The sequence below is a fragment of the Coregonus clupeaformis genome, chromosome 1 (assembly GCF_020615455.1).
Source record: "Coregonus clupeaformis isolate EN_2021a chromosome 1, ASM2061545v1, whole genome shotgun sequence".
Classification (NCBI taxonomy): Eukaryota; Metazoa; Chordata; class Actinopteri; order Salmoniformes; family Salmonidae; genus Coregonus; species Coregonus clupeaformis.
Window position 1 is genome coordinate 89,116,308 of NC_059192.1, and position 20,878 is coordinate 89,137,185.

The window sequence follows — 20,878 nt, forward strand, 5'->3', positions numbered from 1 at the left end:
CATCCAAACGATGAAATAACACATATGGAATCATGTAGTAACCAAAAAAAGTGTTAAACAAATCAAAATATATGTTATATTTGAGATTCTTCAAATAGCCACCCTTTGCCTTGATGACAGCTTTGCACACTCTTGGCATTCTCTCAACCATTTTCATGAGGTTGTCACCTGGAATGCATTTCAATTAACAGGTGTGCCTTCTTAAACGTTAATTTGTGGATATTCTTTCCTTCTTAATGCGTTTGAGCCAATCAGTTGTGTTGTGACAAGGAAGGGGGGGTATACAGAAGATAGCTCTATTTGGTAAAAGACCAAGTCCATATTATGGCAAGAACAGCTCAAATAAGCAAAGAGAAATGACAGTCCATCATTACTTTAAGGCATGAAGGTCAGTCAATACGGAACATTTCAAGAACTTTGAAAGTTTCTTCAAGTGCTATGATGAAACTAGCTCTCATGAGGACCGCCACAGGAATGGAAAACCCAGAGTTACTTCTGCTGCAGAGGATAAGTTCATTAGAGTTACCAGCCTCAGAAATTGCAGCCCAAATAAATGCTTTACAGAGTTCAAGTAACAGACACATCTCAACATCAACTGTTCAGAGGAGACTCCATGAATCAGGCCTTCATGGTCGAATTGATGCAAAGAAACCACTACTAAAGGACACCAATAAGAAGAAGAGACTTGCTTGGGCCAAGAAACACAAGCAATGGACATTAGACCGGTGGAAATGTGTCCTTTGGTATGGAGTCCAAATTTGAGATTTTTGGTTCCAACCGCCGTGTCTTTGTGAGATGCGGTGTGGGTGAACGGATGATCTCCGCATGTGTAGTTCCCACCGTAAAGCATAGAAGAGGAGGTGTTATGGTGTGGGGGTGCTTTGCTGGTGACACTGTCTGTGATTTATTTAGAATTCAAGTCACACTTAACCAGCATGGCTACCACAGCATTCTGCAGCGATACGCCATCCCATCTGGTTTGGGCTTAGTAGGACTATCATTTGTTTTTTAACAGGACAATGACCCAACACACCTCCAGGCTGAGTGATGGAGTGCTGCATCAGATGACCTGGCCTCCACTATCACCCTACCTCAACCAAACTGAGATGGTTTGGGATGAGTCGGACGGCAGAGTGAAGGAAAAGCAGCCAACAAGTGCTCAGCATATGTGGGAACTCCTTCAAGACTGTTGGAAAAGCATTCCAGGTGAAGCTGGTTGAGAATGCCAAGAGTGTGCAAAGCTGTCACCAAGGCAAAGGGTGGCTTTTTGAAGAATCTCAAATATAAAATATATTTAGATTTTCTTTTAACACTTTTTTGTTTAAGACATGATTCCATATGTGTTATTTCATAGTTTTGATGTCTTCACTATTATTCTACAATGTAGAAAATATTACAAATAAAAGAAAAACCCTTGAATGACTAGGTGTTCTAAAACTTTTGACCGGTACTGTATATCTTTTTCTATACCTAAAGGGGTACTAAAATTCAAAATCATTGGTATGACCATCTTAAAACAATTCCATATGTTAGCTTAGTAGACCCGGCTTAGACAATGTTCCCGAGTTCACGATGACACGGTAAACAGTGCATATGACGTCTCAATCGTAAATGATCTTTAAGTCCAGCACGTTAAACGCTATGAAAGTGACGCGCCATTTTCCAGGAAGTAGCCTTGACGTTTTTTTGAACTTTTGTACGCTTTTTGAATGGTCTTCAACGGGCAAAAACACAGCGCAATGATCTTCATCACAAAAAACTTCATAAAAAGGCATCTGGCCGAAGTAAATTCATCCACAAATATATAATTGTATATCTTAAAACGACCGCGTTTTCATGAATTTGATGATATATTCGTCAAGCCCGTTCGAAAGATTAGGGGGACTGAACCTGGAAGTATGACGTAACGCCGCGTCACTTTCATAGCGTATAACGCGGATCTAAAGCTTATTGGATTGAATCCCGGAACATCATCACATTCATACTAACAGTAACCGGCTCTGTTTGTCCTCACGGCGGCTCTATCTACAATATATTATGTCAGTGTTCGGCCAACACATGCCCTCTTGGTTACGCAACGCTTGGTTGTTAATGATACTCCGTGGCTGAGGGCGGAAAAGGGTCATTTCCCCCCAATCTGCTGCAGTGTATTAGCGCTCTTTTGGTGGTTAAATATCTGGAACTGACACAACTGTGTAACATGGATGACGATAGCAGGATGGTCAGGAAAGGGTTAAAGTTCACTCGGATTATAATTGCTGATGGTAAAGCAATCTGTAATGTATTTTCCTTTCTGTTCTATGATAATATAGTTTATAATCATATTTTTTTAGTGTCGTTTCTGCCGTTCACACTGAAGATCAAAATGTTCTCTTTTGGGGTGTAACACAGAACAGACCTAGAGGAGACCCAACATTACAGAGTCCAGGTCCAGTATCACGTGATGTCAAAGGTTTCCTCTCACGTTCTCCCGCTGGTCAGGAAGTCTTCCCATGATGCTCTGAGGTGTGGGCGGGGACTGCCAGTCTCCTCTCTGCTTGCCACTATCCTGACGGCGACAGATGGCTAACACTGGACTCATGGTCCCACACGACGGAGCAAACGGGCATGTTCCAAAACAAAACAACAAAGAGTACTGTAGTAGTTGGTACTGAACCTAAAAGAGACCGTACGAACCAACGAGACAGTCAAAACTAAAATGTTAAGTACAAATCCGTGATGGAGCTGCTTTCTTCATTCACAGCTCAGTAGGTTTATTCCCAGGACTGACAGTATACATCAGCCATGTTGTATTCTGTCTCTTATTGGTCCCACTTCAGCTGGGAGCTTTTGTTTTATGTGTTTGTTTACTTGAGTTGGTTCTGAGTGTTGGTTTGAGTTTGATAGGGGGTGTTGAGCATGTGGCTCTTCCTGTTGTTGTTGTTGTCCTCTGCTGGCTGGCTGCTATGCTGGTGGTCGGGGTGCTATTGCTCGGTGAGGTGCTCTCTGGTCTCTCCGTGACAGTGTTTGGAGGCTGGCTGGTTGGGCGAGGAGGCCTGGGAAGGGTGCGTACCAGAGGGCAGGGTATGGGTGATTGGTACCCCCTGGAGCCATGCCCATCACGCCCGGCGGGTATCTGGGGGGAGAGGGGGAGGTTAGAGGTCAGGGTCAAAGGTCATCTGTAGACAGACAGCCAATAGCAAAGCAGCCCAGAGCTGAACATTCATTTAGTGTTGTGTGACTGAGTGACGAGGACAGGCAGCAGAGTAGTAGAAGTCCTTCCTTCACCCAGAGACACACTTTAAATGGTTCTCTCTCTCTACCACATCACACAGTGATAACACACACATCTACCACTGTCAATCTGGAGATGAACAAGCAAGAAGCAGACTGTCCATGTGAATGGAAGAATTCCTGTAGGTGACGTCATGCTTCCTGAACCACACACCTCCTCCTACTATTGTCTACATCTAGATCTACTGAGCGGTTGGTCTGTCTAATGGAAGAGGGGGTTTGGGAACACTACTTAGTGGTTGGTCTATCCAATGGAAGAGGGGGTTTGGGAACACTACTTAGTGGTTGGTCTGTCCAATGGAAGATGGGGGTTTGGGAACACTACTGAGTGGTTGGTCTATCTAATGGAAGAGGGGGTTTGGGAACACTACTTAGTGGTTGGTCTGTCCAATGGAAGATGGGGGTTTGGGAACACTACTGAGTGGTTGGTCTATCTAATGGAAGAGGGGGTTTGGGAACACTACTTAGTGGTTGGTCTATCTAATGGAAGAGGGGGTTTGGGAACACTACTTAGTGGTTGGTCTATCCAATGGAAGAGGGGGTTTGGGAACACTACTTAGTGGTTGGTCTATCCAATGGAAGAGGGGGTTTGGGAACACTACTTAGCGGTTGGTCTATCCAATGGAAGAGGGGGTTTGGGAACACTACTTAGTGGTTGGTCTATCTAATGGAAGAGGGGGTTTGGGAACACTACTTAGTGGTTGGTCTATCTAATGGAAGAGGGGGTTTGGGAACACTACTTAGCGGTTGGTTGGTCTATCTAATGGAAGAGGGGGTTTGGGAACACTACCTTTGCTAGCATATAAATCTATGCAACAAGTATGGGCTTGTTGTAGTCTTATGCTCCACGGGGAGCAAAGAGGAGTAAGGGTTGAATAGAGCCCTGAGGAAGTCAATCTACTCAGAAGTTGGTTTATTTCTAAAGTAAAGGGCTGTTTTAAGGGAACATGACAGAGGGTGATGACAACAACATTACAGTCCACAGCAAACAGATGAGAAACAGGGAGGTTCTAGTCATAGAAATACAATCTGTAGAATGAATGGGGAGGCCCGTTCTATAGAATATATTTCTATGGTTGTAGTATATCCAGGCCTGGCAGAACGAGGCTGGCCCAGATCATCGCACAGTATTTACCTGAGTGCTAAAGGTATTACATTTTGTCTTGAGGAACACCGGTTGTTAGGGCGTGAAGAGTTTGGTTGGCATGGCTGTGTGAGAGAAGCACATGGAGGTGGACAGACTGAGATCAGATCAACAGCCAGGGAGGTGACATGGTGAAGGAATGAGAGGTAACCCTGTATCAGGGCTCTTCAACCCTGTTACTAGAGCTGTCCTGTTACTAGACCCTGTTAGTAGAGCTGTCCTGTTACTAGAGCTGTCCTGTTAGTAGAGCTGTCCTGTTACTAGAGCTGTCCTGTTACTAGACCCTGTTACTAGACCCTGTTACTAGAGCTGTCCTGTTACTAGACCCTGTTACTAGAGCTGTCCTGTTACTAGACCCTGTTACTAGAGCTGTCCTGTTACTAGACCCTGTTACTAGAGCTGTCCTGTTACTAGAGCTGTCCTGTTACTAGACCCTGTTACTAGACCCTGTTACTAGAGCTGTCCTGTTACTAGAGCTGTCCTGTTACTAGACCCTGTTACTAGACCCTGTTACTAGAGCTGTCCTGTTACTAGAGCTGTCCTGTTACTAGAGCTGTCCTGTTACTAGACCCTGTTACTAGACCCTGTTACTAGAGCTGTCCTGTTACTAGAGCTGTCCTGTTACTAGAGCTGTCCTGTTACTAGACCCTGTTACTAGACCCTGTTACTAGAGCTGTCCTGTTACTAGACCCTGTTACTAGACCCTGTTACTAGAGCTGTCCTGTTACTAGAGCTGTCCTGTTACTAGACCCTGTTACTAGAGCTGTCCTGTTACTAGAGCTGTCCTGTTACTAGACCCTGTTACTAGACCCTGTTACTAGAGCTGTCCTGTTACTAGAGCTGTCCTGTTACTAGACCCTGTTACTAGACCCTGTTACTAGAGCTGTCCTGTTACTAGAGCTGTCCTGTTACTAGAGCTGTCCTGTTACTAGACCCTGTTACTAGACCCTGTTACTAGAGCTGTCCTGTTACTAGAGCTGTCCTGTTACTAGACCCTGTTACTAGAGCTGTCCTGTTACTAGAGCTGTCCTGTTACTAGACCCTGTTACTAGACCCTGTTACTAGAGCTGTCCTGTTACTAGACCCTGTTACTAGAGCTGTCCTGTTACTAGAGCTGTCCTGTTACTAGACCCTGTTACTAGAGCTGTCCTGTTACTAGACCCTGTTACTAGAGCTGTCCTGTTACTAGAGCTGTCCTGTTACTAGAGCTGTCCTGTTACTAGAGCTGTCCTGTTACTAGACCCTGTTACTAGAGCTGTCCTGTTACTAGACCCTGTTAGTAGAGCTGTCCTGTTACTAGAGCTGTCCTGTTACTAGACCCTGTTACTAGACCCTGTTACTAGAGCTGTCCTGTTACTAGACCCTGTTAGTAGAGCTGTCCTGTTACTAGAGCTGTCCTGTTACTAGACCCTGTTACTAGACCCTGTTACTAGAGCTGTCCTGTTACTAGAGCTGTCCTGTTACTAGACCCTGTTACTAGACCCTGTTACTAGAGCTGTCCTGTTACTAGATCCTGTTACTAGAGCTGTCCTGTTAGTAGAGCTGTCCTGTTACTAGAGCTGTCCTGTTACTAGACCCTGTTACTAGAGCTGTCCTGTTACTAGAGCTGTCCTGTTACTAGAGCTGTCCTGTTACTAGACCCTGTTAGTAGAGCTGTCCTGTTACTAGACCCTGTTACTAGACCCTGTTACTAGACCTGTCCTGTTACTAGACCCTGTTACTAGAGCTGTCCTGTTACTAGAGCTGTCCTGTTACTAGAGCTGTCCTGTTACTAGACCCTGTTACTAGACCCTGTTACTAGAGCTGTCCTGTTTCTAGAGCTGTCCTGTTACTAGAGCTGTCCTGTTACTAGACCCTGTTAGTAGAGCTGTCCTGTTACTAGACCCTGTTACTAGACCCTGTTACTAGAGCTGTCCTGTTACTAGATCCTGTTACTAGAGCTGTCCTGTTACTAGAGCTGTCCTGTTACTAGAGCTGTCCTGTTACTAGACCCTGTTAGTAGAGCTGTCCTGTTACTAGATCCTGTTACTAGAGCTGTCCTGTTACTAGAGCTGTCCTGTTACTAGACCCTGTTACTAGAGCTGTCCTGTTACTAGAGCTGTCCTGTTACTAGAGCTGTCCTGTTACTAGATCCTGTTACTAGAGCTGTCCTGTTAGTAGAGCTGTCCTGTTACTAGAGCTGTCCTGTTACTAGATCCTGTTACTAGAGCTGTCCTGTTACTAGAGCTGTCCTGTTACTAGAGCTGTCCTGTTACTAGAGCTGTCCTGTTCCTAGACCCTGTTAGTAGAGCTGTCCTGTTACTAGAGCTGTCCTGTTACTAGACCCTGTTAGTAGAGCTGTCCTGTTACTAGATCCTGTTACTAGAGCTGTCCTGTTACTAGAGCTGTCCTGTTAGTAGAGCTGTCCTGTTACTAGAGCTGTCCTGTTACTAGAGCTGTCCTGTTACTAGAGCTGTCCTGTTACTAGACCCTGTTCCTAGAGCTGTCCTGTTACTAGACCCTGTTACTAGAGCTGTCCTGTTACTAGAGCTGTCCTGTTACTAGACCCTGTTACTAGAGCTGTCCTGTTACTAGAGCTGTCCTGTTACTAGACCCTGTTACTAGAGCTGTCCTGTTACTAGAGCTGTCCTGTTACTAGACCCTGTTACTAGAGCTGTCCTGTTACTAGAGCTGTCCTGTTAGTAGAGCTGTCCTGTTACTAGAGCTGTCCTGTTACTAGAGCTGTCCTGTTAGTAGACCCTGTTACTAGAGCTGTCCTGTTACTAGAGCTGTCCTGTTACTAGAGCTGTCCTGTTACTAGACCCTGTTACTAGAGCTGTCCTGTTACTAGAGCTGTCCTGTTAGTAGAGCTGTCCTGTTACTAGAGCTGTCCTGTTACTAGAGCTGTCCTGTTACTAGACCCTGTTACTAGAGCTGTCCTGTTACTAGAGCTGTCCTGTTAGTAGAGCTGTCCTGTTACTAGAGCTGTCCTGTTACTAGAGCTGTCCTGTTACTAGAGCTGTCCTGTTACTAGAGCTGTCCTGTTAGTAGAGCTGTCCTGTTACTAGAGCTGTCCTGTTACTAGAGCTGTCCTGTTACTAGAGCTGTCCTGTTACTAGAGCTGTCCTGTTACTAGAGCTGTCCTGTTACTAGACCCTGTTACTAGAGCTGTCCTGTTACTAGACCCTGTTACTAGACCCTGTTACTAGAGCTGTCCTGTTACTAAACCCTGTTACTAGAGCTGTCCTGTTACTAGACCCTGTTACTAGAGCTGTCCTGTTACTAGACCCTGTTACTAGAGCTGTCCTGTTACTAGACCCTGTTACTAGACCCTGTTACTAGAGCTGTCCTGTTACTAGACCCTGTTACTAGAGCTGTCCTGTTACTAGAGCTGTCCTGTTACTAGACCCTGTTACTAGAGCTGTCCTGTTAGTAGAGCTGTCCTGTTACTAGAGCTGTCCTGTTACTAGAGCTGTCCTGTTACTAGAGCTGTCCAGTTACTAGAGCTGTCCTGTTACTAGACCCTGTTACTAGAGCTGTCCTGTTACTAGAGCTGTCCTGTTACTAGAGCTGTCCTGTTACTAGAGCTGTCCTGTTACTAGAGCTGTCCTGTTACTAGACCCTGTTACTAGACCCTGTTACTAGACCCTGTTACTAGAGCTGTCCTGTTACTAGACCCTGTTATTAGAGCTGTCCTGTTACTAGAGCTGTCCTGTTACTAGAGCTGTCCTGTTACTAGAGCTGTCCTGTTAGTAGAGCTGTCCTGTTAGTAGACCCTGTTACTAGAGCTGTCCTGTTACTAGACCCTGTTACTAGACCCTGTTACTAGAGCTGTCCTGTTACTAGAGCTGTCCTGTTACTAGAGCTGTCCTGTTACTAGACCCTGTTACTAGAGCTGTCCTGTTACTAGACCCTGTTCCTAGAGCTGTCCTGTTACTAGAGCTGTCCTGTTACTAGAGCTGTCCTGTTAGTAGAGCTGTCCTGTTCCTAGACCCTGTTAGTAGAGCTGTCCTGTTAGTAGAGCTGTCCTGTTCCTAGACCCTGTTAGTAGAGCTGTCCTGTTACTAGAGCTGTCCTGTTCCTAGACCCTGTTAGTAGAGCTGTCCTGTTACTAGAGCTGTCCTGTTACTAGACCCTGTTACTAGACCCTGTTACTAGAGCTGTCCTGTTACTAGAGCTGTCCTGTTACTAGACCCTGTTACTAGACCCTGTTACTAGAGCTGTCCTGTTACTAGACCCTGTTACTAGACCCTGTTACTAGAGCTGTCCTGTTACTAGAGCTGTCCTGTTACTAGACCCTGTTACTAGAGCTGTCCTGTTACTAGAGCTGTCCTGTTACTAGACCCTGTTACTAGACCCTGTTACTAGAGCTGTCCTGTTACTAGAGCTGTCCTGTTACTAGACCCTGTTACTAGACCCTGTTACTAGAGCTGTCCTGTTACTAGAGCTGTCCTGTTACTAGACCCTGTTACTAGAGCTGTCCTGTTACTAGAGCTGTCCTGTTACTAGACCCTGTTACTAGAGCTGTCCTGTTACTAGAGCTGTCCTGTTACTAGACCCTGTTACTAGACCCTGTTACTAGAGCTGTCCTGTTACTAGACCCTGTTACTAGAGCTGTCCTGTTACTAGAGCTGTCCTGTTACTAGAGCTGTCCTGTTACTAGAGCTGTCCTGTTACTAGACCCTGTTACTAGAGCTGTCCTGTTACTAGACCCTGTTACTAGAGCTGTCCTGTTACTAGAGCTGTCCTGTTACTAGAGCTGTCCTGTTACTAGAGCTGTCCTGTTACTAGACCCTGTTACTAGAGCTGTCCTGTTACTAGACCCTGTTAGTAGAGCTGTCCTGTTACTAGAGCTGTCCTGTTACTAGACCCTGTTACTAGACCCTGTTACTAGAGCTGTCCTGTTACTAGACCCTGTTAGTAGAGCTGTCCTGTTACTAGAGCTGTCCTGTTACTAGACCCTGTTACTAGACCCTGTTACTAGAGCTGTCCTGTTACTAGAGCTGTCCTGTTACTAGACCCTGTTACTAGACCCTGTTACTAGAGCTGTCCTGTTACTAGACCCTGTTACTAGAGCTGTCCTGTTAGTAGAGCTGTCCTGTTACTAGAGCTGTCCTGTTACTAGACCCTGTTACTAGAGCTGTCCTGTTACTAGAGCTGTCCTGTTACTAGAGCTGTCCTGTTACTAGACCCTGTTAGTAGAGCTGTCCTGTTACTAGACCCTGTTACTAGACCCTGTTACTAGACCTGTCCTGTTACTAGACCCTGTTACTAGAGCTGTCCTGTTACTAGAGCTGTCCTGTTACTAGAGCTGTCCTGTTACTAGACCCTGTTACTAGACCCTGTTACTAGAGCTGTCCTGTTTCTAGAGCTGTCCTGTTACTAGAGCTGTCCTGTTACTAGACCCTGTTAGTAGAGCTGTCCTGTTACTAGACCCTGTTACTAGACCCTGTTACTAGAGCTGTCCTGTTACTAGATCCTGTTACTAGAGCTGTCCTGTTACTAGAGCTGTCCTGTTACTAGAGCTGTCCTGTTACTAGACCCTGTTAGTAGAGCTGTCCTGTTACTAGACCCTGTTACTAGAGCTGTCCTGTTACTAGAGCTGTCCTGTTACTAGACCCTGTTACTAGAGCTGTCCTGTTACTAGAGCTGTCCTGTTACTAGAGCTGTCCTGTTACTAGATCCTGTTACTAGAGCTGTCCTGTTAGTAGAGCTGTCCTGTTACTAGAGCTGTCCTGTTACTAGATCCTGTTACTAGAGCTGTCCTGTTACTAGAGCTGTCCTGTTACTAGAGCTGTCCTGTTACTAGAGCTGTCCTGTTCCTAGACCCTGTTAGTAGAGCTGTCCTGTTACTAGAGCTGTCCTGTTACTAGACCCTGTTAGTAGAGCTGTCCTGTTACTAGATCCTGTTACTAGAGCTGTCCTGTTACTAGAGCTGTCCTGTTAGTAGAGCTGTCCTGTTACTAGAGCTGTCCTGTTACTAGAGCTGTCCTGTTACTAGAGCTGTCCTGTTACTAGACCCTGTTCCTAGAGCTGTCCTGTTACTAGACCCTGTTACTAGAGCTGTCCTGTTACTAGAGCTGTCCTGTTACTAGACCCTGTTACTAGAGCTGTCCTGTTACTAGAGCTGTCCTGTTACTAGACCCTGTTACTAGAGCTGTCCTGTTACTAGAGCTGTCCTGTTACTAGACCCTGTTACTAGAGCTGTCCTGTTACTAGAGCTGTCCTGTTAGTAGAGCTGTCCTGTTACTAGAGCTGTCCTGTTACTAGAGCTGTCCTGTTAGTAGACCCTGTTACTAGAGCTGTCCTGTTACTAGAGCTGTCCTGTTACTAGACCCTGTTACTAGAGCTGTCCTGTTACTAGAGCTGTCCTGTTAGTAGAGCTGTCCTGTTACTAGAGCTGTCCTGTTACTAGAGCTGTCCTGTTACTAGACCCTGTTACTAGAGCTGTCCTGTTACTAGAGCTGTCCTGTTAGTAGAGCTGTCCTGTTACTAGAGCTGTCCTGTTACTAGAGCTGTCCTGTTACTAGAGCTGTCCTGTTACTAGAGCTGTCCTGTTAGTAGAGCTGTCCTGTTACTAGAGCTGTCCTGTTACTAGAGCTGTCCTGTTACTAGAGCTGTCCTGTTACTAGAGCTGTCCTGTTACTAGAGCTGTCCTGTTACTAGACCCTGTTACTAGAGCTGTCCTGTTACTAGACCCTGTTACTAGACCCTGTTACTAGAGCTGTCCTGTTACTAGACCCTGTTACTAGAGCTGTCCTGTTACTAGACCCTGTTACTAGAGCTGTCCTGTTACTAGACCCTGTTACTAGAGCTGTCCTGTTACTAGACCCTGTTACTAGACCCTGTTACTAGAGCTGTCCTGTTACTAGACCCTGTTACTAGAGCTGTCCTGTTACTAGAGCTGTCCTGTTACTAGACCCTGTTACTAGAGCTGTCCTGTTAGTAGAGCTGTCCTGTTACTAGAGCTGTCCTGTTACTAGAGCTGTCCTGTTACTAGAGCTGTCCAGTTACTAGAGCTGTCCTGTTACTAGACCCTGTTACTAGAGCTGTCCTGTTACTAGAGCTGTCCTGTTACTAGAGCTGTCCTGTTACTAGAGCTGTCCTGTTACTAGAGCTGTCCTGTTACTAGACCCTGTTACTAGACCCTGTTACTAGACCCTGTTACTAGAGCTGTCCTGTTACTAGACCCTGTTATTAGAGCTGTCCTGTTACTAGAGCTGTCCTGTTACTAGAGCTGTCCTGTTACTAGAGCTGTCCTGTTAGTAGAGCTGTCCTGTTAGTAGACCCTGTTACTAGAGCTGTCCTGTTACTAGACCCTGTTACTAGACCCTGTTACTAGAGCTGTCCTGTTACTAGAGCTGTCCTGTTACTAGAGCTGTCCTGTTACTAGACCCTGTTCCTAGAGCTGTCCTGTTACTAGACCCTGTTACTAGAGCTGTCCTGTTACTAGAGCTGTCCTGTTAGTAGAGCTGTCCTGTTCCTAGACCCTGTTAGTAGAGCTGTCCTGTTACTAGAGCTGTCCTGTTCCTAGACCCTGTTAGTAGAGCTGTCCTGTTACTAGAGCTGTCCTGTTCCTAGACCCTGTTAGTAGAGCTGTCCTGTTACTAGAGCTGTCCTGTTACTAGACCCTGTTACTAGACCCTGTTACTAGAGCTGTCCTGTTACTAGAGCTGTCCTGTTACTAGAGCTGTCCTGTTACTAGAGCTGTCCTGTTACTAGAGCTGTCCTGTTACTAGAGCTGTCCTGTTAGTAGAGCTGTCCTGTTACTAGACCCTGTTACTAGACCCTGTTACTAGACCCTGTTACTAGAGCTGTCCTGTTACTAGAGCTGTCCTGTTACTAGAGCTGTCCTGTTACTAGAGCTGTCCTGTTACTAGACCCTGTTACTAGACCCTGTTACTAGAGCTGTCCTGTTACTAGACCCTGTTACTAGAGCTGTCCTGTTACTAGAGCTGTCCTGTTACTAGAGCTGTCCTGTTACTAGAGCTGTCCTGTTACTAGACCCTGTTACTAGACCCTGTTACTAGAGCTGTCCTGTTACTAGACCCTGTTACTAGAGCTGTCCTGTTACTAGAGCTGTCCTGTTACTAGAGCTGTCCTGTTAGTAGAGCTGTCCTGTTACTAGACCCTGTTACTAGACCCTGTTACTAGAGCTGTCCTGTTACTAGAGCTGTCCTGTTACTAGAGCTGTCCTGTTACTAGACCCTGTTACTAGAGCTGTCCTGTTACTAAACCCTGTTACTAGAGCTGTCCTGTTACTAGAGCTGTCCTGTTACTAGACCTTGTTACTAGAGCTGTCCTGTTACTAGAGCTGTCCTGTTACTAGACCCTGTTACTAGAGCTGTCCTGTTACTAGAGCTGTCCTGTTACTAGACCCTGTTACTAGAGCTGTCCTGTTACTAGAGCTGTCCTGTTACTAGAGCTGTCCTGTTACTAGAGCTGTCCTGTTACTAGACCCTGTTACTAGAGCTGTCCTGTTAGTAGAGCTGTCCTGTTACTAGAGCCTGTTACTAGAGCCTGTTACTAGAGCTGTCCTGTTACTAGAGCTGTCCTGTTACTAAACCCTGTTACTAGACCCTGTTACTAGAGCTGTCCTGTTACTAGAGCTGTCCTGTTACTAGAGCTGTCCTGTTAGTAGAGCTGTCCTGTTACTAGAGCTGTCCTGTTACTAAACCCTGTTACTAGACCCTGTTACTAGAGCTGTCCTGTTAGTAGAGCTGTCCTGTTACTAGACCCTGTTACTAGACCCTGTTACTAGAGCTGTCCTGTTACTAGAGCTGTCCTGTTACTAGAGCTGTCCTGTTAGTAGAGCTGTCCTGTTACTAGACCCTGTTACTAGACCCTGTTACTAGAGCTGTCCTGTTACTAGACCCTGTTACTAGAGCTGTCCTGTTACTAGACCCTGTTACTAGACCCTGTTACTAGAGCTGTCCTGTTACTAGACCCTGTTACTAGAGCTGTCCTGTTACTAGAGCTGTCCTGTTACTAGAGCTGTCCTGTTAGTAGAGCTGTCCTGTTACTAGACCCTGTTACTAGACCCTGTTACTAGAGCTGTCCTGTTACTAGAGCTGTCCTGTTACTAGAGCTGTCCTGTTAGTAGAGCTGTCCTGTTACTAGAGCTGTCCTGTTACTAAACCCTGTTACTAGACCCTGTTACTAGAGCTGTCCTGTTAGTAGAGCTGTCCTGTTACTAGACCCTGTTACTAGACCCTGTTACTAGAGCTGTCCTGTTACTAGAGCTGTCCTGTTACTAGAGCTGTCCTGTTAGTAGAGCTGTCCTCTTACTAGACCCTGTTACTAGACCCTGTTACTAGAGCTGTCCTGTTACTAGACCCTGTTACTAGAGCTGTCCTGTTACTAGACCCTGTTACTAGACCCTGTTACTAGAGCTGTCCTGTTACTAGACCCTGTTACTAGAGCTGTCCTGTTACTAGAGCTGTCCTGTTACTAGAGCTGTCCTGTTACTAGAGCTGTCCTGTTACTAGAGCTGTCCTGTTACTAGAGCTGTCCTGTTAGTAGAGCTGTCCTGTTACTAGAGCTGTCCTGTTAGTAGAGCTGTCCTGTTACTAGACCCTGTTACTAGACCCTGTTACTAGAGCTGTCCTGTTACTAGAGCTGTCCTGTTACTAGAGCTGTCCTGTTACTAGACCCTGTTACTAGAGCTGTCCTGTTACTAGAGCTGTCCTGTTACTAAACCCTGTTACTAGACCCTGTTACTAGAGCTGTCCTGTTACTAGAGCTGTCCTGTTACTAGAGCTGTCCTGTTAGTAGAGCTGTCCTGTTACTAGAGCTGTCCTGTTACTAAACCCTGTTACTAGACCCTGTTACTAGAGCTGTCCTGTTAGTAGAGCTGTCCTGTTACTAGACCCTGTTACTAGACCCTGTTACTAGACCCTGTTACTAGAGCTGTCCTGTTACTAGAGCTGTCCTGTTACTAGAGCTGTCCTGTTAGTAGAGCTGTCCTGTTACTAGACCCTGTTACTAGACCCTGTTACTAGAGCTGTCCTGTTACTAGACCCTGTTACTAGAGCTGTCCTGTTACTAGACCCTGTTACTAGACCCTGTTACTAGAGCTGTCCTGTTACTAGACCCTGTTACTAGAGCTGTCCTGTTACTAGAGCTGTCCTGTTACTAGAGCTGTCCTGTTACTAGAGCTGTCCTTTTACTAGACCCTGTTACTAGACCCTGTTACTAGAGCTGTCCTGTTACTAGACCCTGTTACTAGAGCTGTCCTGTTACTAGAGCTGTCCTGTTAGTAGAGCTGTCCTGTTACTAAACCCTGTTACTAGACCCTGTTACTAGAGCTGTCCTGTTACTAGAGCTGTCCTGTTACTAGAGCTGTCCTGTTAGTAGAGCTGTCCTGTTAGTAGAGCTGTCCTGTTACTAAACCCTGTTACTAGACCCTGTTACTAGAGCTGTCCTGTTACTAGAGCTGTCCTGTTACTAGAGCTGTCCTGTTACTAGACCCTGTTACTAGAGCTGTCCTGTTACTAGACCCTGTTACTAGACCCTGTTACTAGAGCTGTCCTGTTACTAGAGCTGTCCTGTTACTAGAGCTGTCCTGTTACTAGAGCTGTCCTGTTACTAGACCCTGTTACTAGACCCTGTTACTAGAGCTGTCCTGTTACTAGACCCTGTTACTAGAGCTGTCCTGTTACTAGAGCTGTCCTGTTACTAGACCCTGTTACTAGAGCTGTCCTGTTACTAGACCCTGTTACTAGACCCTGTTACTAGAGCTGTCCTGTTACTAGACCCTGTTACTAGAGCTGTCCTGTTACTAGAGCTGTCCTGTTACTAGAGCTGTCCTGTTACTAGAGCTGTCCTGTTACTAGAGCTGTCCTGTTACTAGAGCTGTCCTGTTACTAGACCCTGTTACTAGAGCTGTCCTGTTACTAGAGCTGTCCTGTTACTAGAGCTGTCCTGTTAGTAGAGCTGTCCTGTTACTAGACCCTGTTACTAGAGCTGTCCTGTTACTAGAGCTGTCCTGTTACTAGAGCTGTCCTGTTACTAGAGCTGTCCTGTTACTAGACCCTGTTAGTAGAGCTGTCCTGTTACTAGAGCTGTCCTGTTACTAGACCCTGTTACTAGAGCTGTCCTGTTACTAGAGCTGTCCTGTTACTAGACCCTGTTACTAGAGCTGTCCTGTTACTAGAGCTGTCCTGTTACTAGAGCTGTCCTGTTACTAGAGCTGTCCTGTTACTAGACCCTGTTACTAGAGCTGTCCTGTTACTAGAGCTGTCCTGTTACTAGACCCTGTTACTAGAGCTGTCCTGTTACTAGAGCTGTCCTGTTACTAGACCCTGTTAGTAGAGCTGTCCTGTTACTAGAGCTGTCCTGTTACTAGACCCTGTTACTAGAGCTGTCCTGTTACTAGAGCTGTCCTGTTACTAGACCCTGTTACTAGAGCTGTCCTGTTACTAGAGCTGTCCTGTTACTAGAGCTGTCCTGTTACTAGAGCTGTCCTGTTACTAGAGCTGTCCTGTTAGTAGAGCTGTCCTGTTACTAGAGCTGTCCTGTTACTAGACCCTGTTACTAGAGCTGTCCTGTTACTAGAGCTGTCCTGTTAGTAGAGCTGTCCTGTTACTAGAGCTGTCCTGTTACTAGACCCTGTTACTAGAGCTGTCCTGTTACTAGAGCTGTCCTGTTACTAGACCCTGTTACTAGAGCTGTCCTGTTACTAGAGCTGTCCTGTTACTAGAGCTGTCCTGTTACTAGAGCTGTCCTGTTAGTAGAGCTGTCCTGTTACTAGAGCTGTCCTGTTACTAGAGCTGTCCTGTTACTAGACCCTGTTACTAGAGCTGTCCTGTTAGTAGAGCTGTCCTGTTACTAGACCCTGTTACTAGACCCTGTTACTAAAGGGAGAATGCTGAAGCAAACACACACACACACACACAGTAGATGTCACACTTGTCGCTGTGCTTCCTCAGCCTACCTGTAGGCGGTGCCATTGAGCTCTGGGTGGACACCTTGCTGGTCCATTACTGCCCACGGTCCTGTGGTCACAAAGAACTCCTTGTTCACACAGTTTCTTAGGCTGTCAGGGATGCGGCCTGCGATAGAGAGGAGGGGGGGAGATGTAAAGAGACAGACAGAGGGCTAGTTCTAATACAGAGCACAGACTAACTGAAGCCATAACTTGTGGAGTGATAAAGGAGGATGAAGATGTTAGCTATGTGCTAATGAGTGATAAAGGAGGATGAAGATGTTAGCTATGTGCTAATGAGTGATAAAGGAGGATGAAGATGTTAGCTATGTGCTAATGAGTGATAAAGGAGGATGAAGATGTTAGCTATGTGCTAATGAGTGATAAAGGAGGATGAAGATGTTAGCTATGTGCTAATGAGTGATACAGGAGGATGAAGATGTTAGCTATGTGCTAATGAGTGATAAAGGAGGATGAAGATGTTAGCTATGTGCTAATGAGTGATAAAGGAGGATGAAGATGTTAGCTATGTGCTAATGAGTGATACAGGAGGATGAAGATGTTAGCTATGTGCTAATGAGTGATACAGGAGGATGAAGATGTTAGCTATGTGCTAATGAGTGATAAAGGAGGATGAAGATGTTAGCTATGTGCTAATGAGTGATAAAGGAGGATGAAGATGTTAGCTATGTGCTAATGAGTGATACAGGAGGATGAAGATGTTAGCTATGTGCTAATGAGTGATAAAGGAGGATGAAGATGTTAGCTATGTGCTAATGAGTGATAAAGGAGGATGAAGATGTTAGCTATGTGCTAATGAGTGATAAAGGAGGATGAAGATGTTAGCTATGTGCTAATGAGTGATAAAGGAGGATGAAGATGTTAGCTATGTGCTAATGAGTGATAAAGGAGGATGAAGATGTTAGCTATGTGCTAATGAGTGATACAGGAGGATGAAGATGTTAGCTATGTGCTAATGAGTGATAAAGGAGGATGAAGATGTTAGCTATGTGCTAATGAGTGATAAAGGAGGATGAAGATGTTAGCTATGTGCTAATGAGTGATACAGGAGGATGAAGATGTTAGCTATGTGCTAATGAGTGATACAGGAGGATGAAGATGTTAGCTATGTGCTAATGAGTGATACAGGAGGATGAAGATGTTAGCTATGTGCTAATGAGTGATACAGGAGGATGAAGATGTTAGCTATGTGCTAATGAGTGATACAGGAGGATGAAGATGTTAGCTATGTGCTAATGAGTGATAAAGGAGGATGAAAATGTTAGCTATGTGCTAATGAGTGATAAAGGAGGATGAAAATGTTAGCTATGTGCTAATGAGTGATACAGGAGGATGAAGATGTTAGCTATGTGCTAATGAGTGATAAAGGAGGATGAAGATGTTAGCTATGTGCTAATGAGTGATAAAGGAGGATGAAGATGTTAGCTATGTGCTAATGAGTGATAAAGGAGGATGAAAATGTTAGCTATGTGCTAATGAGTGATAAAGGAGGATGAAGATGTTAGCTATGTGCTAATGAGTGATAAAGGAGGATGAAGATGTTAGCTATGTGCTAATGAGTGATAAAGGAGGATGAAGATGTTAGCTATGTGCTAATGAGTGATACAAGAGGATGAAAATGTTAGCTATGTGCTAATGAGTGATACAGGAGGATGAAGATGTTAGCTATGTGCTAATGAGAGATACAGGAGGATGAAGGTGTTAGCTATGTGCTAATGAGTGATAAAGGAGGATGAAGGTGTTAGCTATGTGCTAATGAGTGATACAGGAGGATGAAGGTGTTAGCTATGTGCCTCACAAACATATATGGCCTGGCTACACAATCACTAATTAACATAATTTAACAATGTGGATGTTATCTGGGAGGCAAAGGATGCATCCCAAACGGCACCCTATTCCCTATATAGTGCACTACTTTTGCCATGAACTCTGGTTAAAAGTAGTGCACTATAAAGGGAATAGGGTGCCATTTGGGACGCGATCACGGCCAACTCCAGATTTAATAACGCCTGTGCAGGACCTATTGAAATGGAAATGGGACAATATGGAGAGGGGGATGGGAGAGGGGAGCAGGGAAGGGGGAGATGGGAGATGGGAGAGGGGAGATGGGAGATGGGAGAGGGGAGAGGGGAGAGGGCAGGGGGAGATGGGAGATGGGAGAGGGGAGATGGGAGATGGGAGAGGGGAGAGGGGAGAGGGGAGAGGGGAGATGGGAGAGGGGAGAGGGCAGGGGAGATGGGAGATGGGAGAGGGGAGATGGGAGAGGGGAGAGGGGAGAGGGGAGAGGGGAGATGGGAGAGGGGAGAGGGGAGAGGGGAGATGGGGGAGGGGAGAGGGGCGATGGGGGAGAGGGGAGAGGGGGGAGGGCAGTATGAAGATACAGGGTGAACTGTGTGGAGAGGGACCCTAGAAAAGGACCGTTAGGGACGCTTGAACTAAATGCACCTCCAGAGAGCGATGTTATTCTGGATAATAAGGACGGGATACTAAATGCACCTCCAGAGAGCGATGTTATTCTGGATAATAAGGACGGGATACTAAATGCACCTCCAGAGAGCGATGTTATTCTGGATAATAAGGACGGGATACTAAATGCACCTCCAGAGAGCGATGTTATTCTGGATAATAAGGACGGGATACTAAATGCACCTCCAGAGAGCGATGTTATTCTGGATAATAAGGACGGGATACTAAATGCACCTCCAGAGAGCGATGTTATTCTGGATAATAAGGACGGGATACTAAATGCACCTCCAGAGAGCGATGTTATTCTGGATAATAAGGACGGGATACTAAATGCACCTCCAGAGAGCGATGTTATTCTGGATAATAAGGACGGGATACTAAATGCACCTCCAGAGAGCGATGTTATTCTGGATAATAAGGACGGGATACTAAATGCACCTCCAGAGAGCGATGTTATTCTGGATAATAAGGACGGGATACTAAATGCACCTCCAGACAGCGATGTTATTCTGGATAATAAGGACGGGATACTAAATGCACCTCCAGACAGCGATGTTATTCTGGATAATAAGGACGGGATACTAAATGCACCTCCAGAGAGCGATGTTATTCTGGATAATAAGGACGGGATACTAAATGCACCTCCAGAGAGCGATGTTATTCTGGATAATAAGGACGGGATACTAAATGCACCTCCAGAGAGCGATGTTATTCTGGATAATAAGGACGGGATACTAAATGCACCTCCAGAGAGCGATGTTATTCTGGATAATAAGGACGGGATACTAAATGCACCTCCAGAGAGCGATGTTATTCTGGATAATAAGGACGGGATACTAAATGCACCTCCAGACAGCGATGTTATTCTGGATAATAAGGACGGGATACTAAATGCACCTCCAGACAGCGATGTTATTCTGGATAATAAGGACGGGATACTAAATGCACCTCCAGACAGCGATGTTATTCTGGATAATAAGGACGGGATACTAAATGCACCTCCAGACAGCGATGTTATTCTGGATAATAAGGACGGGATACTAAATGCACCTCCAGAGAGCGATGTTATTCTGGATAATAAGGACGGGATACTAAATGCACCTCCAGACAGCGATGTTATTCTGGATAATAAGGACGGGATACTAAATGCACCTCCAGAGAGCGATGTTATTCTGGATAATAAGGACGGGATACTAAATGCACCTCCAGAGAGCGATGTTATTCTGGATAATAAGGACGGGATACTAAATGCACCTCCAGAGAGCGATGTTATTCTGGATAATAAGGACGGGATACTAAATGCACCTCCAGAGAGCGATGTTATTCTGGATAATAAGGACGGGATACTAAATGCACCTCCAGAGAGCGATGTTATTCTGGATAATAAGGACGGGATACTAAATGCACCTCCAGAGAGCGATGTTATTCTGGATAATAAGGACGGGATACTAAATGCACCTCCAGACAGCGATGTTATTCTGGATAATAAGGACGGGATACTAAATGCACCTCCAGAGAGCGATGTTATTCTGGATAATAAGGACGGGATACTAAATGCACCTCCAGAGAGCGATGTTATTCTGGATAATAAGGACGGGATACTAAATGCACCTCCAGAGAGCGATGTTATTCTGGATAATAAGGACGGGATACTAAATGCACCTCCAGACAGCGATGTTATTCTGGATAATAAGGACGGGATACTAAATGCACCTCCAGAGAGCGATGTTATTCTGGATAATAAGGACGGGATACTAAATGCACCTCCAGAGAGCGATGTTATTCTGGATAATAAGGACGGGATACTAAATGCACCTCCAGACAGCGATGTTATTCTGGATAATAAGGACGGGATACTAAATGCACCTCCAGAGAGCGATGTTATTCTGGATAATAAGGACGGGATACTAAATGCACCTCCAGAGAGCGATGTTATTCTGGATAATAAGGACGGGATACTAAATGCACCTCCAGAGAGCGATGTTATTCTGGATAATAAGGACGGGATACTAAATGCACCTCCAGACAGCGATGTTATTCTGGATAATAAGGACGGGATACTAAATGCA

General features: G+C 45.5%; 1 protein-coding gene across 1 annotated transcript in view; it reads right to left on the minus strand.

The window, feature by feature from the left end:
* Positions 1-1,471: 1,471 nt before the first annotated feature.
* Positions 1,472-20,878, minus strand: part of LOC121562627 — a 93,236-nt gene continuing 73,829 nt past the window's right edge. Inside the window, 3 exon segments of the mRNA XM_045223269.1 lie at positions 1,472-3,078; positions 3,080-3,115; positions 16,332-16,449. Coding sequence (XP_045079204.1) covers positions 2,964-3,078; positions 3,080-3,115; positions 16,332-16,449 — 269 coding nt within the window. The 3' untranslated portion in view covers positions 1,472-2,963.